Source organism: Pistacia vera, unplaced genomic scaffold (assembly GCF_008641045.1).
Source record: "Pistacia vera cultivar Batoury unplaced genomic scaffold, PisVer_v2 Contig27, whole genome shotgun sequence".
Classification (NCBI taxonomy): Eukaryota; Viridiplantae; Streptophyta; class Magnoliopsida; order Sapindales; family Anacardiaceae; genus Pistacia; species Pistacia vera.
Genome location: NW_022196079.1, coordinates 591,458 through 609,178, shown reverse-complemented (window position 1 = coordinate 609,178; position 17,721 = coordinate 591,458). Strand labels below are relative to the sequence as shown.

General features: G+C 34.9%; 1 protein-coding gene and 2 pseudogenes across 1 annotated transcript; all 3 read right to left on the bottom strand.

Annotated features, from left to right (window-relative positions):
• Nucleotides 1–286: 286 nt before the first annotated feature.
• On the bottom strand, nucleotides 287–1,853 carry LOC116133410 (annotated as a pseudogene).
• A 7,468-nt stretch (nucleotides 1,854–9,321) lies between these two features.
• LOC116133473 (HVA22-like protein c) lies at nucleotides 9,322–10,842 on the bottom strand. Its single transcript, XM_031419178.1, has 5 exons — nucleotides 10,676–10,842; nucleotides 10,519–10,545; nucleotides 10,287–10,409; nucleotides 9,719–9,968; nucleotides 9,322–9,523 (listed from the first exon to the last, which is right to left on the bottom strand). Exons 1-5 carry the CDS (start codon nucleotides 10,729–10,731, stop codon nucleotides 9,455–9,457), a joined length of 525 nt encoding a protein of 174 aa, XP_031275038.1. The 5' UTR covers nucleotides 10,732–10,842; the 3' UTR covers nucleotides 9,322–9,454.
• A 3,743-nt stretch (nucleotides 10,843–14,585) lies between these two features.
• LOC116133460 lies at nucleotides 14,586–15,759 on the bottom strand (annotated as a pseudogene).
• Nucleotides 15,760–17,721: the final 1,962 nt, after the last annotated feature.

The window sequence follows — 17,721 nt, the reverse complement described above, 5'->3', positions numbered from 1 at the left end:
ATTCAAAGGCTGTGATCAGATTCGATGACCAATTGATGCATTTAGTCCATAATATTAAGGATTAATAATAATTATACTAATGAATGATTAAGTTATATAATTCAAAAAGTTACATAATAATTTAGCTAATTATATAACATCAATAGAAGGGCATATTTCCTCCAACAACTCATCTCTGATTTTCACAGGTAAAAAGTTCTGCCACTAAAATTGATGCCTAAACCGCAGAGAATCTCTCTAAATATGATGAAAATGAATCTGTGAAACCTTTTTTCCTTTTGGGGCACATGAAGGAATTGCTTTCGAAAAGCATGAAGTTTTGTGTGTGTGTCATGCAATAGTACTGTTATGGTAAAAGCAGGACCAAACTAATTAACCAATTAATTGATGAAAAGGGAGCAAAATCTAAGTCTTGTTTTGTCCCTGAACATGGACACAATCCAAATTCCACTCTCATTGTACAACTAGCATTTCAAGCAACACACGAAACAAAACAATGAAACTAGGCATCATTTTTGTGGACACTGAAATTCAATATATATAATCATCATCAAAGATCATATAATTGTTGCTCCTCCTCGCCCTTTCTTCTCTTCGCCTGCAAATTAAACAAACAAATATGGTCCTCCTGAATTAACAGAATACTTTTGTACTTTCTGAAACTTGGTAAATAGAAATTGCAAGCTTCTCTTTATCAGCAGTGAAGCAGAACAAAGTTTTATAGACCTTGTATTTTTCTTTCCAAGTCCTGCACCAAAAAAAAGAAAAAAAACAATTTTAGTCATACCTTGGTCATAAGCCTTTCAAATGCTTCTGTACCATGCTCTTGAATATATCTTTCAGCAGCGGTTAGAACATCACTGGTTTGCTGAAGAACTTCTTCCTTGGGACTACCAGATTTTAGAAGTTGCACTTTGTGGGTTCTATAGAAAGGTCTAATGAAGTTCCGATAAACGTGTGCTGCTCCATTGAAATGTGGTAATACCAGCCAGCATGTAACAAACAGCTGATATAAGCATATAGCAATCCTAGAATAGAATAAATTGCAGTTCAAAATGAGATATTTAAACTTTCTTAAGAGTCCACTACAAAAAATAAGCTATTCAATGAGTCCATTACTAAGTTGATCCAAACAATAATGTTGAATAATCAGTTTTCCTTAAAATGAAGATCATTAAGTTCTACAGTTATATTCCATGTTCAGAGTAATTCCAAGATGCCATGTTAAACTGAATCAAAATTAAAAAGCCGGAGTAGGCAATGTAAAATTGAAATATGAAATCCCACATTGTTGAAATCAGATAAAGTTGAGAAGTATAACAAGATAGTTACAGTTCAAGCATTTTGGCAAAAGTAAGTTCGAAGAGTGTGATCATAGAATACAGAACCCAATATGTAAGCCATTGTGGTCATCAGAAACAGACTTCGCCTCTATAGCTTAATTGAAGCATATCTGTCAAAAGAACACGAACATATAAATGCACGAACCAAAATTCACACCACTTAGTATTTGTTCAAATCCTCAAGCATAAACAATACGATAATAAACCTACTTACAGAGGGTAAACAAGAGTAACTAGAGGCCTGCATACCAAAAACAGAGAAATTCACTTAGTGGAAAACAAAACAGCACAATGCATTAAACTTTCAAGTGTAAATTGCATTCTATGATAAATTCAATTATGTCATAAGCATTGGTAAGAAAGTACATACAAAGCAAGAACATCAAAGTTCTTAGCAACAACTTGGAGAAAATTCCGGGAACTCATAACTTGCTTTTACTGTCTTTGGTAGTGCTAGTGTGAGCGTGGTTTTCTAATTAAGAGAACGCGAACCTAAAAGTTAAAAGTATGAAAACGTAAAGAACAAAGAAAGAAAGAAACGAAGAATATATAAAGTGGGTCTTTTTGTGGGAACTAAATTTCCGGAGAATCTTAAGGTGCACAAGAAGAGGCACCGAATGTTTGAACTTAATCTGTTTGGAGTTGTCACAACCCTCCTTTCAAATGCACCAATTCCTACTGCCACCTTACCAAAACGCAAATTTCACTTGTCCTGTTTTATTGTTGTTAAAATTATGTAGAAGTTATTGGGTTAAGGGTGTGATGGATTCTACAGAAACAAGCCTCAAATAATGATTTCCCTGCAAGTTGACAAACTTGACCGAGGGGGACCCTCCTGGATGAAACAACTGAGTCTACTCAGTGTCAGTGGGACACGATCCTATGAGATTTGTTAGGCTGGATGGACAACTTTTAAAGATCGTATAACCGTGGCCGTGGACATCTATTTGTATATTATATTATAACTGAATCGCAGCTCAGGCAAAGATCTTGGTCCAATCCAAGTTAGAGTTAACTGTAGGTGCAGTTACCAAAAGTAAGTAGACAAGGCCCAATTCATATGAATGAGAGAGTGATATAATATGATTGTTGAAGATATCTTTCACCAAAAGGAAGTAGCAAGATGCAAGTCAGAACCAGAAGAACCAAATAAAGTTGTCATAAAACTCAGCCCAAGAATATATGTATTTGTTGTTTCTGAAAGATAAACATGCATCAAATCCATCCTTTAAGTTTGTTTCGAATTTAAAGGCCAACCATTCACTCTGCACTTTCAAATCCTTGCACAGATAATACTATTAAGCATATTTTGATAGGAAAAAAATATACAATTTTAAGGCCTGAGGTTATGAATTTGTTAAGGTTGGAAAGAAGTAAAAACTATAGTAAATGAGATGATTGATTCTACTACATTATTAATTAAATTTTAAGTCTTTTAACTTGTTTGTATATAAACAAATAGTTGATAAAAAATTATTTATATCTCTCCTCGATCTACTGTATTGATACGTATATATTATATATCTTCGTTTTTAGCTAAGAAATAATAAATATAAAATAACAACGTGAATTATATTAATTTCTATGCTTTTTTTTTTTTTATATAAAAAATGGTTTGAGATGATGATGGAATTATGTAGGCGGAATTTTCCATATCCCTGTCAATGTCATCTAGTCAATTGGAGAATGGAGCATATGCATATGATGCCTGCAGATATTCATATTAAAAAATTGAATGAAATTATAAAGTGAAGAAGAAAAGAAAAGTCAGCAGATATAATAAGGGAGCAAACGATCATATCTTTCCATGTTAGTATATTATTATTAGCTCATGAAAAAAACCTGACAGTCATCCAGCACTTATAATAATATTAATTCCTTTGAATTTAAATTATTAATTTTATATAAATCATAGATTCTGTGAATTTTAATATAAATAGTTACATATATAAGAAATAGACATGAAAAAAAGAATGGAAATGAACTGGAAAGTAAGTAGACCTGACAAATAATAATAATAATAGCCAGCTAGGGCATTATGGCACCCACTGTGCATAACATTAATCTTCAACCATATTAATTAACAATCATCACTAATATTCACCAAACACAGTCTAACTAAAATTAAATCTGAAATTATCATGCAGCTTCCAGTAGGACTGAATAAATGCATTTCTGGGTAATTCAACCATAGACCAGAATGCTAGTCTCTGCTCTATGAATTGCATATGCCTTTTGCATCTTAAAGTTGACTCTCTAGTACTATTTATATGAAAGAAGTTCAGGTATATAGCCTAGTGGTAGCATTTGCAAATTACAATGTATATGAATTGCCTTGTTCTTGATTTAATTTCTTTTAATTTCATGAATGAAATCGGTAGGAGGCAATATAGAGGATTACGTAAGAGGATAAGCAATTATTTATTGAGGAATTAAGGAGGAGCAGTGGTACAGTTAGGGCATAATTAAATAGTATGAAGAAAGTTTATAAACTACGGGACCTTAATCCCTATAGGCCATAGTGCATGTTCTTATTTGATGATGAATGAAAAAGCCCTACCCATTCCGAAATCAATTACCTCAATTAACACCCATTAATTCAGTTTATATGTCTAGCTACCCAAAACATTTAAAAGTTTAGATACATTAAATTCAACTAATAATGGGTACTCTACATACATAGATCATCATTTCCGGACAAATTGGAAATAGAAGACATCACAATGAATAGAACATATGGAAGACTGATCCATATGCTATCTTCGTGTTATTAAATATTAATTTTTCCATAATCACTTAGGTTATTTTTAAGGAAACAACTTGCACGATTCACTTTTTTTTAACATGGATCCCTAAGTAAAGATCTAGTATGGACCCATTAATTATAGATAGCTCTTACATGATTGAGCAACAAGTTGAATTTCTTATCATGATGACTCAGCCAACACATATATATATTCCCAACCCATCAAGGTAGATATGACTAACTAATTTTAACCGCCTGCATTTTATCTGCATTGCCCAAGGGAAGCCAAATAAATTGTATGTGTTGGGTTTCTCCTTCTCGACATATTGGCGGTATTTTATCGCCATGTCTTTTCCTCACGGGAATCAATGGTTAACTGAAATGATAACCTGACCCACGGATAAGAATAAAAGAAGTCATTGTTACTTGCGCTATCACACCCAAACCAAGTTTACAGATTTTGTTGAGTCACAAGCCATTATGATTGAATGCACGAACCATACCAAGCACATTCAAAACTTCTCTAAAGAGCTATATTGATTTCCTTCCGCTTCTAACCTCTCCTTTAAATCATGACCCAAAACTGATTGTTGCCCTGCAAGAACCTTTCTAACAAACGTTTTGGCAACCTTGATATTCTTTACCCTTTCTTCAACTTCTAATTCTGGAAAGGGCCCACAATTTGGGCCAATCATTAAGTAGAATTCCATCATCCCAAACTGAATTGGCTTTCCATCAACCACAAACCACATTTCATTCTTCTTTTTGCATTTAACAAACTGCACCAAAAGATAATGTGCACCCTGCCCCCAAAAGACCTTACTCCAATTATCTCCCAACCCAAAAAATGACCGAAACATGAGCTTCTGAATTGGTCCATCCCTCTTCGATGCCTACCTAGAATGTCCTTAATTTTCCTAAACACTTGCTAACTAGACCTAACAGTAACCTGTGCTGGGAAGTATGGCACAACATCATTTACAACCTCAAGCCTATAATCCTTATAATTTATGCTCCTAGAACATTACACAATCGATATACACTACCTATCAACACAACAAAAAACCAAAATAAGCAACATGTTGGAATGCATTGGGGGAGTGGTTGTTTTTGGCTTCCAGAGGTCTAGTGAAGACAAGAGAGGCTGTTGTGGTAGGTTCAGTTCTCTGGTCTTCGTAGAAGAGAGCTACATAGGGGGGGCTCAGGGCTTACCTGCATATTATAGGACCAATTGCGCGTGGACAACCCTACAATATGTAGGGCAGCCCCCTTATTCCACTCTCTTTGTCAACAAAAGTCATCCAAACTACCACAAACAACCTCCCTATGGCCTCTCTTGGCTTCCCCGCTCCTCTGGAAGCCCAAAACACTCACTCCTCTAATGCCCTCCAACTGCTCGAAAAAATGTAACAATGACCCTAACAACAAACACCAACCAAATATCCCTAAATTGGCACAAACAAACAATAATTTCATAAAATATATAGATTATTACCTTTTCTTCATCTTCTTCCACCTCCTCGCCTGAAGTTGCACCGGCATCCTCCTCTTCATTTTCAATTTCAACTTCTGCCCTCCCTTGTTTGGCTGGCGACAAGTCTTCTGCCGGTGTCGTATCTTCTCCTGGTGGAGTAACTTCAGTCATCGGAAGTTGCTCCACCGCAACCTTCGATTCTCCAATTTTCGAACCACTCACATCCATGATTTGGAAAGGGGTTGGGTCTTTGTCAAAATCTTTGTTTAGGTCAGCCATTGTTTCTTTGTAAGTAAGAGGGAATGCCTTCAATACAAATAGCAAAGGATTTCGACAATGGGTGGCAAAAAACGAGAAGAAAAACGCGCTGAAGGGTGGTTGTTTCTGTCGGGGGTTTTTTAGGTCGCTTAAGCGATTTGAATGTGGGGGGGTTGAGTCCGCTTAATTGATTTTGATTGGGGGAAGTCATTTTTTATTTTTAAATTTTAAAGAAATTTTCGCTAATTATACTATTACCCATATATGTTTAAATCTTTTCAGTCTAACCTTTTTTACATGTTTAGTAATTCTTAAGTGTGCCACATCAGTTTTTCGAACTTTAAAAAAATGTAAAACATTTTCAATGTCATTTTCTTAAATACAAACTTGAGAGGTCATACCAGTTAAATTTCCTCTCGTAGAGTGCCGAGAGGTTTTTGGAGGAGATTAAAGAAAAATTGATTCTTTGGTAGGAAGAGGCAAGTTGGGATTTCATGCATACATTCATTTACCAAGCTTATTTTTATATCTTATTCTTTCTTTCCTTGAGAATTTGCTGATATTTTGCAAAGAAAAAAAAATGAAATAATTAGGTGAAGGAGAGAAGGAACCCGAGCCTTAATTTGATCAAGTAAAGAAGAAGGTTTTGTGGCTGAGTGGTATACATATATATATCAAAATGATTTTCAATTTCATTCCTTATTTTCCCGCAATTGTGCAGGTATACAAATTAATGATTAAATTAAAGTTGTTAATGGTATATTGCATGTGCTTTTCGGTTGCTGGAAAGTTGTACTAATGGTAATTTTGTTTAATTTCATTGTAAGATGTAATTGCATGCGTAGGAAGTCAACTGAATAAATTGTTCATGGAGTGTGATCGTACTTGAATGTGGATGACATGGGGGTGGTTGTGCATGTGTAAAGACCTGTGCAGAGATGTATTACATGGGAATTTGCACATAATTAGTTTTTCTTTTAAATTGAAATGCATGATTAATTTTGAATATGGAACTATGCTGGTATATTTATATTAGTTGGCGGTGTGCTCGACAAGTGTTGGGTTGAGTTGTTCCCAAGTATTGGTTTTTGGGTGTGATACTTGTTTATTTTGAATCTTTGTCTTGTTGTGATAAATTGAAATGTGTTGGTGGTTGGTTAGTGGACTGGAAGTGGTGTTGTGCAGATGATTTTGCAGTAGACGGGTTTTAAAAATTTGATTTTTATGCTGCTTGTTGTATATGGTGTTCATATGAAATTAAAGGTTGCTGAAAATGATTAATTTAGTGATAGGAACCATTCCAATAACCCAACAATTTATGTTGGGCCATGGGCCTTTCATAGGCTTGGATAGAACTCTCCTTAGAAAACCCGTTTGTCAAGGGAGGGTGTCCCAGCCTTTATAATCCACATGTCCACCCTTTTCTCTTTCAATGTGGGATCCTAACATTCCACCACGCTTCCGCAACCGACGTCCACATCGGCCTCTTTACCCCTTGGGTGACTACGCAGATCCTCTTTTCCTCGGGCCTCCATGCCCTTTCTCGGGGTAGCAATTCGGGCCCAAGGTCAGTCTGCCACGTGTACGTTGCCACATAGGTGCAAGATCATGTTTTGATACCAATTGATAGGAACCCACTTCAATAACTCAACAACTTGGGTTGGGCCATGGGTCTTTCATAGGCTTGGGTAGAACTCTCCTTAGAAAACCGGCTTGCCAAGGGAGGGTGCCCAAACCTTTATAACCCACATGTCCACCATTTTCCCTTTCAATGTGGGATCCTAACATTCCACCACGCTTCTGCAACCGACGTCCACGTCGGCCTCTTTACCCCCGTCGGCCTCTTTACCTCTTGGGTGACTACGCGAATCCCCTTTCCTTCGGGCCTCCATGCCCTTTCTCGGGGTAGCAGCCCAGGCCCAAGGTCAGCCTACCATGGGTCAGCTTGCCAAGCGTGTGCTGCCACATAGGCACGGGATCATGCTCTGATACCAATTGATAGGTCCACATTCCAATAACTCAATAATTTGGGTTGGGTCATAGGTCTTTCATGGGCTTGGATAGAACTCTCCTTGGAAAATCGGTTTGTCAAAGGAGGATACTCAAGCTTTTATAACCCACATGCCCACCATTTTTTCCTTTTAATGTGGGATCCTAACATTGAGGTGTGATTGATGGCATAGAGAGGAGTTGGTTTCGGCTGACTTGAAGAGTGGGCCAGAAAACCAATGCAAGTGTGCGAACAGGACACACGAGGTGAGCCAAATGCAAGTGTGTAACATGTACAAGAAGTGGGCAAGTGTGCAACGCGCACATGAAGTGAGCACATAACTATTGCAAGTGTGCAGAACGCACACGAAGTGATTGACATTCAGTGGCTCTGGCTATGTTAGGGGCACTTGCAGAGGTGGTGGATGTTAAATGTTCTTGAGTGTTGTGGTGATGATTTATCCATTGTGCATCATCATATATTCTCATGATATTATGCCTTTGTGTTTTGTGTAAATAAGGTCTCAAAATATTTGTTTGATGAAGTAAAGTATTTTTTCCTCTATAAAACCTATTATTATCCACCTTTAGCTCACCCTTTTAAATTTTTCCCCACGATCAGTACAGCGCATCTCTACGCTCTAGGTTGGGTTACATGTCGACGATTTCTATGTGTATCATTTTTTTTGTATTACAAGCAACCCTACTTTTTGTACATGTAAATATTCGTACTTTGTTTTCGACATTATCCAATTGGCGGTCGTCAAGATCTGGTGCTTAGAAAATTGTTTGGTGAGTTCTAATGACAATATTTGTATAAAAAATCATCTCTCAACGCTAATCTAACATTATTATTGCTTTTAGTAGTAAGTGTGACTTTTGGTTGAGATCTGATAGAGAAAATTTAGGTGACGGCACTTTCTACATCGGATCTTGGCCAAACTCCACATTTATTTATGTTGAAAAATATTCATATAGATAGATTGTTCAATGAGGATCACTTTGATACCAATTTTATTACCTTAATAAAAATATGAATTATCCAATCGGTGAAATTCAAAGGCTGTGATCAGTTTTCGATGACCAATTGATGCATTTCTAGTCCATAATATTTTATATAATTAACTATAATAACCTACTATTAAGGATTAATAATAAATTATACTAATGAATGATTAAGTTATATAATTCAAAAAGTTACATAATAATTTAGTTATATAACATCAATAGAAGGGCATATTTCCTCCAACATCTCATCTCTGATTTTCACAGGTAAAAAGTGCTGCCACTAAAATTGATGCCTAAACCGCAGAGAATCTCGCTCTAAATATGATGAAAATGAATCTGTGAATATCCTTTTTTTCCTTTTTTGGGGCACATGAAGGAATTGCTTTCGAAAAGCATGAAGCTTTTGGTGTGTGTTTACATGCAATAGTACTGTTATGGTAAAAGCAGGACCAAACTAATTAACCAAATTTAATTGATAAAAAGGGTAGAGATGGTTAAGCAAAATCAAAGTCTTGTTTTGTCCCTGAACATGGACACAATCCAAATTCCACTCTCATTGTACTAAACTAGCATTTTCAATGCAACACACGAAACAAAAACAATGAAACTAGGCATCATTTTTGTGGACACTGAAATTCAATATATATAATCATCATCAAAGATCATATAATTGTTGCTCCTCCTCGCCCTTTCTTCTCTTTCAGCCTGCAAATTAAACAAACAAATATGGTCCTCCTGAATTAACAGAATACCCTTTTGTACTTTCTGAAACTTGGTAAATAGAAATTGCAAGCTTCTCTTTATCAGCAGTGAAGCAGAACAAAGTTTTTATAGACATTTAGTATTTTCTTTTTTCCAAGTCCTGCACCAAAAAAAAGAAAAAAACAATTTTAGTCATACCTTGGTCATAAGCCTTTCAAATGCTTCTGTACCATGCTCTTGAATATATCTTTCAGCAGCGGTTAGAACATCATCTGGTTTGCTGAAGAAGTCCTTCTTCCTTGGGACATACCAGATTTTAGAAGTTGCACTTTGTGGGTTCATATAGAAAGGTCTAATGAAGTTCCGATAAACGTGTGCTGCTCCATTGAAATGTGGTAATACCAGCCAGCATGTAACAAACAGCTTGATATAAGGCCATATAGCAATCCTAAGAATAAGAATAAATTGCAGTTCAAAATGAGATATTTAAACTTTCTTAAGAATCCACTACAAAAAATAAGCTATTCAATGAGTCCATTACTAAGTTGATCCAAACAATAATGTTGAATAATCAGTTTTCCTTAAAATGAAAATCATTAAGTTCTACAGTTATATTCCATGTTCAGAGTAATTCCAAGATTGCCATGTTAAACTGAATCAAAATTAAAAAGCCACTGGAGTAGTCAATGTAAAATTGATAAGCAAATATGAAATCCCACATTGTTGAATATCAGATAAAGTTGAGAAGTATAACAAGATAGCTTACAGTTCAAGCATTTTGGCAAAAGTAAGTTCGAAGAGTGTGATCATAGAATACAGAACCCAATATGTAAGCCATTGTTGGTCATCAGAAACAGACTTCGCCTCTATAGCCTTAATTGAAGCATATCTGTCAAAAGAACACGAACCATATAAATGCACGAACCAAAAATTCACACCCACTTAATGTATTTGTTCAAATCCTCAAGCATAAACAATACGATAATAAACCTACTTACAGAGGGTAAACAAGAGTAACTAGAGGCCTGCATACCAAAAACAGAGAAATTCACTTAGTGTAAAACAAAACAAGCACAATGCATTAAACTTTCAAGTGTAAATTGCATTCTATGATAAATTCAATTATGTCATAAGCATTGGTAAGAAAGTACATACAAAGCAAGAACATCAAAGTTCTTAGCAACAACTTGGAGAAAATTCCGGGAACTCATAACTTGCTTTTACTGTCTTTGGTAGTGCTAGTGTGAGCGTGGTTTTCTAATTAAGAGAACGCGAAACTAAAAAGTTTTAAAAGTATGAAAACTGTAAAGCAACAAAGAAAAGAAAGAAAGGAAGAATATATAAAGTGAGTCTTTTTGTGGGAACTAAATTTCCGGAGAATCTTAAGGTGCACAAGAAAAGAGGCACCGAATGTTTGAATTTAATCTGTTGTGAAGTTGTCACAACCCTCCTTTCAAATGCACCAATTCCTACTTGCCACCTTACCAAAACCGCAAAATTTCCACTTGTCCTGTTTTTATTGTGTTTGATGTGTTAAAATTATGTAGGAGAAGTTATTGGGTTAAGGTGTGATGGATTCTACAGAAACCAAGTCTCAAATAATGATTTCTCCTGCAAGTTTGACAAACTTGACCGAGGGGGACCCTCCTGGATGAACCAAACTGAGTCTACTCAGTGTCAGTGGGACACGATCCTATGAGATTTGTTAGGCTGGATCGGGACAACTTTTAAAGATCGTATAACCCGTGGATATCTATTTGTGTATTATATTTTATAACTTAATCGCAGCTCAGGCAAAGATCTTGGTCCAATCCAAGTTTAGAGTTAACTGTAGGTGCACTTACCAAAAGTACGTAGACAAGGCCCAATTCTTATGAATGAGAGAGTGATATAATATGATTGTTGCAAGATACCTTTCACCAAAAGGAAGTAGCAAGATGCAAAGTCAGAAGAAAGTTGTCATAAACTCAGCCCAAGAATATATATGTATTTGTTGTTTCTGCATCAAACTCATCCTTTAAGTTGTTTTGAATTTAAAGGCCAACCATTCACTTGCTCACTTTCCAAATCCTTGCACAGATAATACTATTAAGCATATTTTGATAGGAAAAAAATAAAACAATTTTAAGTCCTTGAATTTGTTAAGGTTGGAAAGAAGTAAAAACTATAGTAAATGAGATGATTTGATTCTACTACATTATTAATTAAATTTTAAGTCCTTTTAACTTGTTTTGTATATAAACAAATAGTTGATAAAAATTTATTTTATATCTCTCCTCGATCTACTGTATTGATCCATATATACTCTTCGTTTTTAGCTAAGAAATAATAAATATAAAATAAAAACGTGAATATATATTAATTTACGATGCTTTTTTTTTTTTTTTAATAAAATCTGGTTGATGATGATGATGGAATTAGTAGTAGAGCGGAATTTTCATATCCCTGTCAAGTGTCATCTAGGTCAATTGGAGATGGAGCATATGCATATGATGCCTGCCAGATATTCATATTAAAAAATGAATGAAATTATTAAAGTGAAGAAGAAAGAAAAGTCAGCCAGATAATAAATAAGGGAGCAAACGATCATATCTTTCCATGTAGTATATATTTATAGCTCATGAAAAAAACCTGACAGTTCATCCAGCAGCTTATAATATATTAATTCCTTTGAATTTAAATTTATTAATTTTATATAAATCATAGATTCTGTGAATTTTAATATAAATAGTTACATATATATAAGAAATAGACATGAAAAAAAGAATGGAAATGAACTGGAAAGTAAGTGACCTAGACAAATAAATATATAATATGCCAGCTAGGGCATTATGGCACCCACTGTGCATAACATTAATTTAACCATTATTAATTAACAATCATCACTAATATTCACCAAACACAGTCTAACTAAAATAAATCTGAAATTATCATGCAGCTTCCAGTAGGACTGAATAAATGCATTTCTGGGTAATTCAATCATAGACCAGAATGCCTAAGTCTGCTCTATGAATTGCATAGCCTTTTGCATCTTAAAGTTGACTCTCTAGTACTATTTATATGAAAGAAGTTCAGGTATATAGCCTAGTGGTAGCATTTGCAAATTACAATGTTATATGAATTGCCTCTGTCTTGATTTAATTTCTTTTAATTTTCATGATGAAATCGGTAGGAGGCAATATAGAGGACTTACGTAGAGGATAAGCAATTATTTATTGAGAATTAAGGAGGAGCAGTGGTACAGTTAGGGCTATAATTAAATAGTATGAGAAAGTTTTAAACTACGGGACCTTAATCCCTATAGGCCATAGTGCATGTTTTATTTGATGATGAATGAAAAGCCTACCCCATTCCGAAATCAATTACTCCTTATTATACACATTAATTCAGTTTTATATGTCTAGCTACCCAAAACATTTAAAAGTTTAGATACATTAATATTCAACTAATAATGGGTACTCTACATACATAGATCATCATTTCCATGGACAAATTGGAAATAGAAGACATCACATGAACTAGAACATATGGAGACTGATCCATATGCTATCTTCGTGTTATTAAATATAAATTTATTTCCATAATCACTTAGGTTATTTTTAAGGAAACAACTTGCACGATTCACTTTATTTTTAACATGGATCCCTAAGTAAAGATCTAGTATGGACCATTAATTATAGATGCTCTACATGATTGAGCAACAAGTGAATTTCTTATCAGATGACTCAGCCAACACTATATATATATTCACCAACCCATCAAGGTAGATATGACTAACTAATTTTAACCGCTTCATAAGGTAGCTACGAAACCTCATTTTATTACTGAGTGGTAAAGCCGAAATTCAGTTGAACCGCAAGTTAGTAAAAAGATAGAACAAACTAACAACAAATGACACCTCTTCAGTTTTACCCATAATGGTGATCGATAATAAGGATATTACATATAAGAAGATAAGTAATTAGGGTTACGTTAATTTGCGTAAATAAATAGATTAATGTAATGCGGAAGACATACATCCATGCATCAGGAGAGAATTAAGTAATATAAACGCAAAGCCCTTAAAAGAAATATGTTTAACCAATCATTCACTGCACTATATAAAACAAAAAGCAATTAAGCCAACTGTAATCTTAAATGCCCAAGAAGTCCCACATCTCGGATTGCCTGTCATACAGTACGTACAGAAATTAAAGAAGAGTTAGGATGATCCATCAAGGAGAATAGGCCATCTGATGAAGGGTCAGAGATGATAAATATTTGGGACAGGTATGGAATTGAAGGTCTTTAATTATACAACCATCAATTAAACGAATTTGATATATATATATCTAATATAGCTCTCATTCCTAATGAAAAAGAGGAAGATATATAATACGATCATCGATCTCGCTACTCAGTGGTTCAACATTGTTGGCATTTGGCAAAATGACCTGCACTTCACACCACCTGAGAGAGCAAATCAAGATTGAATGTGATCTTATGTGGGGGGCTCCTCCTTCCTAGTATAGGCTAGCTGGACCTTTTTTCGATTTGATCATCATGGTATCAAAATCACAAAATCATATATACCCACAACACATGATTAATTGTAGAAAAATATCATGTAAAGCATATTAATTAGTTTCCTCATAATTCTCACCTGTTGAGTGAACTAGGAGATAAGAGATTATAGAATGTGAAGTTTGTTAAACTAATAACATCAAGTGCAAGTTAGTAAAGAGTCTCAACAAAATTTCAATATTGTGCATATTAGTCTCTTTCTTAAACCAAAGAAATGTTATAGCTATAGCTAAGTAATCTTGAAAATATGACAACATTCTTAATTAGTAACCCAGAAGAAATAATAATAATTAAGACTTCTTCAGAACCAGCTAATACTCTGTTCGTGTTAATAAAATTAATCTCTCATCATCAAACCCTAATTAAATTTCCTCAGCTCTACACCAAAAATCTGATATTTCAACTCAATATCAAAGCAGTGCCTCTGTGTAGCAATATGCACATATATAAGTAAAAGAAAATTAACAAGACGATGATCAAACCATACACTCAGGAATGATGACTAGTTGAATCTGGCCATCTCACCGCCATGGTGTTGATGAGAGGCACTGGCCGGAGACTCCGAGCAACAGAACCGGGAAGGGTTCTATATGCATTAAGCGCAGCAAGCATGCCTAAATGGCTATCACTCATCATGCCACCACTGCCACCAATTCCTGAACCCAATTGCTGTCCAGGCAAAAGCGCCATAGGTGTTGGAAAATTCACAAAATGAACCCCACTAGACATAGAGCCCCGATACATATTACTGTTACCAACCGAAGAAGGAAATGTCCACATGGGGTCACCACCACCACTCACAACTTGGTTACTTGGATTTGCACCATCCAAAATGTCGCGGAGTCGTGCTTTGACTTGCCGGAAAGACCCTGTACTGATTGAATCAAGTAATTCCCCAACTGATTTTGCGCCAATTCTTGCTCCGCCACCGGCCTTCTCTTCCTTCCCATACTCGTCTCCGCATTATTAGACGCCATATCTAAACTTGTGTTATGATCACGTAACTCTTGCTTATGATTATTAGTTTGTAAATAGCATTCACATTACTAGAACTTAAAGAAAGCTCAATGAACATCTGATGAAAGGAACACGGAAACAAAACCTTCTCTGTTGGATGAATCATCAATTATATTTCTTTCCCATCATTTCGAATATTTTAATTGTTGTGAACCGAAATTCGGATTGAATAAACTGTTCCTCAAATGACTTGCAGATATACTAGAACCTGAACTCCTTAAAGATATATTAAGGGACGTAAATTTGCAGGTATAGTACTGTTCCAGTGGCGGCAATCACAGCTGGCTCTGCCGTTGAAGCAACCCATCAATGGTTTCACCGTCCGATTTGTGGCCAAGTTCTCGGGTCAACTGAAAAACCCTAGCTGCACAGGCGGCAGGCATGCGGATCCGGCGCCCACGTCCATCAACTTTGGTGTGCCTGTCCTTCGTTGAGGTCCTCTTCGGAGGAGGTTTCTTGGCGCTCAGAAACTTGAGTAGAGAGCGATTTGAGAAGCTGGGTTCAGTGATGTTGTTTGTGTCGTCGTCGTCGTCGTTACCGGTTAGTTCAAGAAGGATAGGCGGAGCATGAAGCTTCTTGTTGTTGATGGTGTTGTTGTTGTCTCTTTTCTCTAAGAGTTGTAGAGGGAATTTGGCCTGCGGATCCCATTTTCTTTCCATGATATGAGGGGGCTCAGCTCGCTATATTTTTTTTAAGTTTTTTTTTTTTTTTTTAATTTTGCGAGTACATCTGCGAGTGACCCAGTTGATGAATTTCGGAGACTGGTGACCGAGTGGGTCTCTCTCTTTCTGTTGTGTCGTGTAACTTGAAATTCCTCTGAGATGGGAGCTGGCTGCTGAGTTGTGAAAAGAAAGAGAGAGAAATGAGAAGAAGGAAAAAAAAAAAAAAATAAGATAAGGGAAGAGAAGAACAAGCAAGAAAAGCAATAAGCTTTAAGCAACAAATACAGAGTGAGAATTATTATAAGGGGTGGATTAAAAGCAATAGTTTGAAATGTGTAGGGATCTGCTTGTAATTTGAAAAAATCTAAAAATTAAAAATAACAATCTGGGTTTATTTATTTATATTATTGTGGTTGGACAGTCCCTTGATTCAGACTCCACGTGCGTGCTGTTTATCATTCAATCTAAAGACAGTGGTGGCCTGAGGTGGGACCCATCTCCCAAGTCAAAAAAACTGAAAGAAAGACTGGTAAAGAAAAAAATATTCAACAAGTGGCTCCATCCCATTCACATAATCATTGCCTTTTGCCTTTCCACTTACCACCCCTTAATTCCCTTTTCTATTATTTCTTTTTTATATTTGCGCTTCACAGGTAATTTTTCTTTTATTACTCTTTAAATATTAATAATATTTATTTTATTATAATTCTATATTTTGTCAAAAGAAAATAATAATAATAACAATATAATTTAGTGCTTGTGGAAAAAATTACAGGTGTTGTGCTTTATAACAATATTTTAATTTGTATTCTATAAGACATTTGAGCACAATCTCATATTATGATTTTAAGATTATGTTATTATGACAAATAATCTAATCATAATTAACATGATTAGAAACCATTTTGCAACTATCATATATAAGAATTAATCAATTAAAATTTATGTTTATTATCCATTACTCATTTATTTCAACAAACATAATTAGAAAAAAATATTATAATTTTCATTATTATAAATATGCTACTAAAATAAATTCATTACTTGGAAAAAAAAAAAATACATATATTGAGTTGCTCATCCTTCACTACACAGTCAGTGAATTTATATTTTGATATTTGTTCATAAAGAACTAAAAATAATTTGAGATATCCTGGAGAAGATAGTACATGGCTTATAAAGATTCAAACAAATCTATCTTTAAGTTACTATTGTATTTTGTGTTAGTGGGATAAATCATAAATAATAAATAATAATTAAATTGCATGCATTGGCAAAAACCCCCCACCATGCATCACTATGGGATTAAAATAGTTCTTCAAATTGTTTAAATTTTAGCCAGACAAAATATATATTCATACTATTAACTACGGGTTGGTTTTTTTTTTTTTTTTTTAGGGGAATTAATCACAAAGTGAAGTGAACGAGCCTAACCGCTCCATATTGAGGTAAAAAAAAAGTCAATCTTTGCATAAAGATTTTCAAAAGAAAGCACTAAACAAACAAAAACAAAATAGTGTGATAGGAAAGAAAATGTGTTAATTTCTTCATTCATAATATAAATATAATTGGATTAAATTGTCTCATAGTGGCATCATTATATTAATATGGTGACGTTACAAGTTTAATATTGTTCATAAGAGACTTCAAACTGGCAATGTATAATAAATCAACGAGTAATAGACTTATAATCTCGAATTTGTAAGGTGTGAATAATTTAAGTCCCAAATGGGAGTTGGAATTATGACATTATGGGATGATATAGACAACACTTATTGAGATCTCGAATTTCAGACATGTGAGCCACACAGCTCAATATGAGTGAGTGGTCCTTAAAAGTTGTGGTCTTATGGAAAGCTAAATTTGTTGACTCAAAAAAGCCTTACAACTCAACACTTATACGTCTTTTTCATTTTCTTCAATCCTAATATCTACTGGATAAACCTAGCTACTTATTTC

What these genes read in the sequence shown, in the direction of transcription:
- LOC116133473 (XM_031419178.1), bottom strand. Translation starts at nt 10,731, where the DNA reads ATGAGTTCCCGGAATTTTCTCCAAGTTGTTGCTAAGAACTTTGATGTT. An exon ending in AACTTTGATGTTCTTGCTTT is followed by an intron (nt 10,546 to 10,675) that starts GTATGTACTTTC and finishes TTTGGTATGCAG; the next exon opens with GCCTCTAGTTACTCTTGTTT. An exon ending in TTTGCCAAAATGCTTGAACT is followed by an intron (nt 9,969 to 10,286) that starts GTAAGCTATCTT and finishes TCTTATTCTTAG; the next exon opens with GATTGCTATATGGCCTTATA.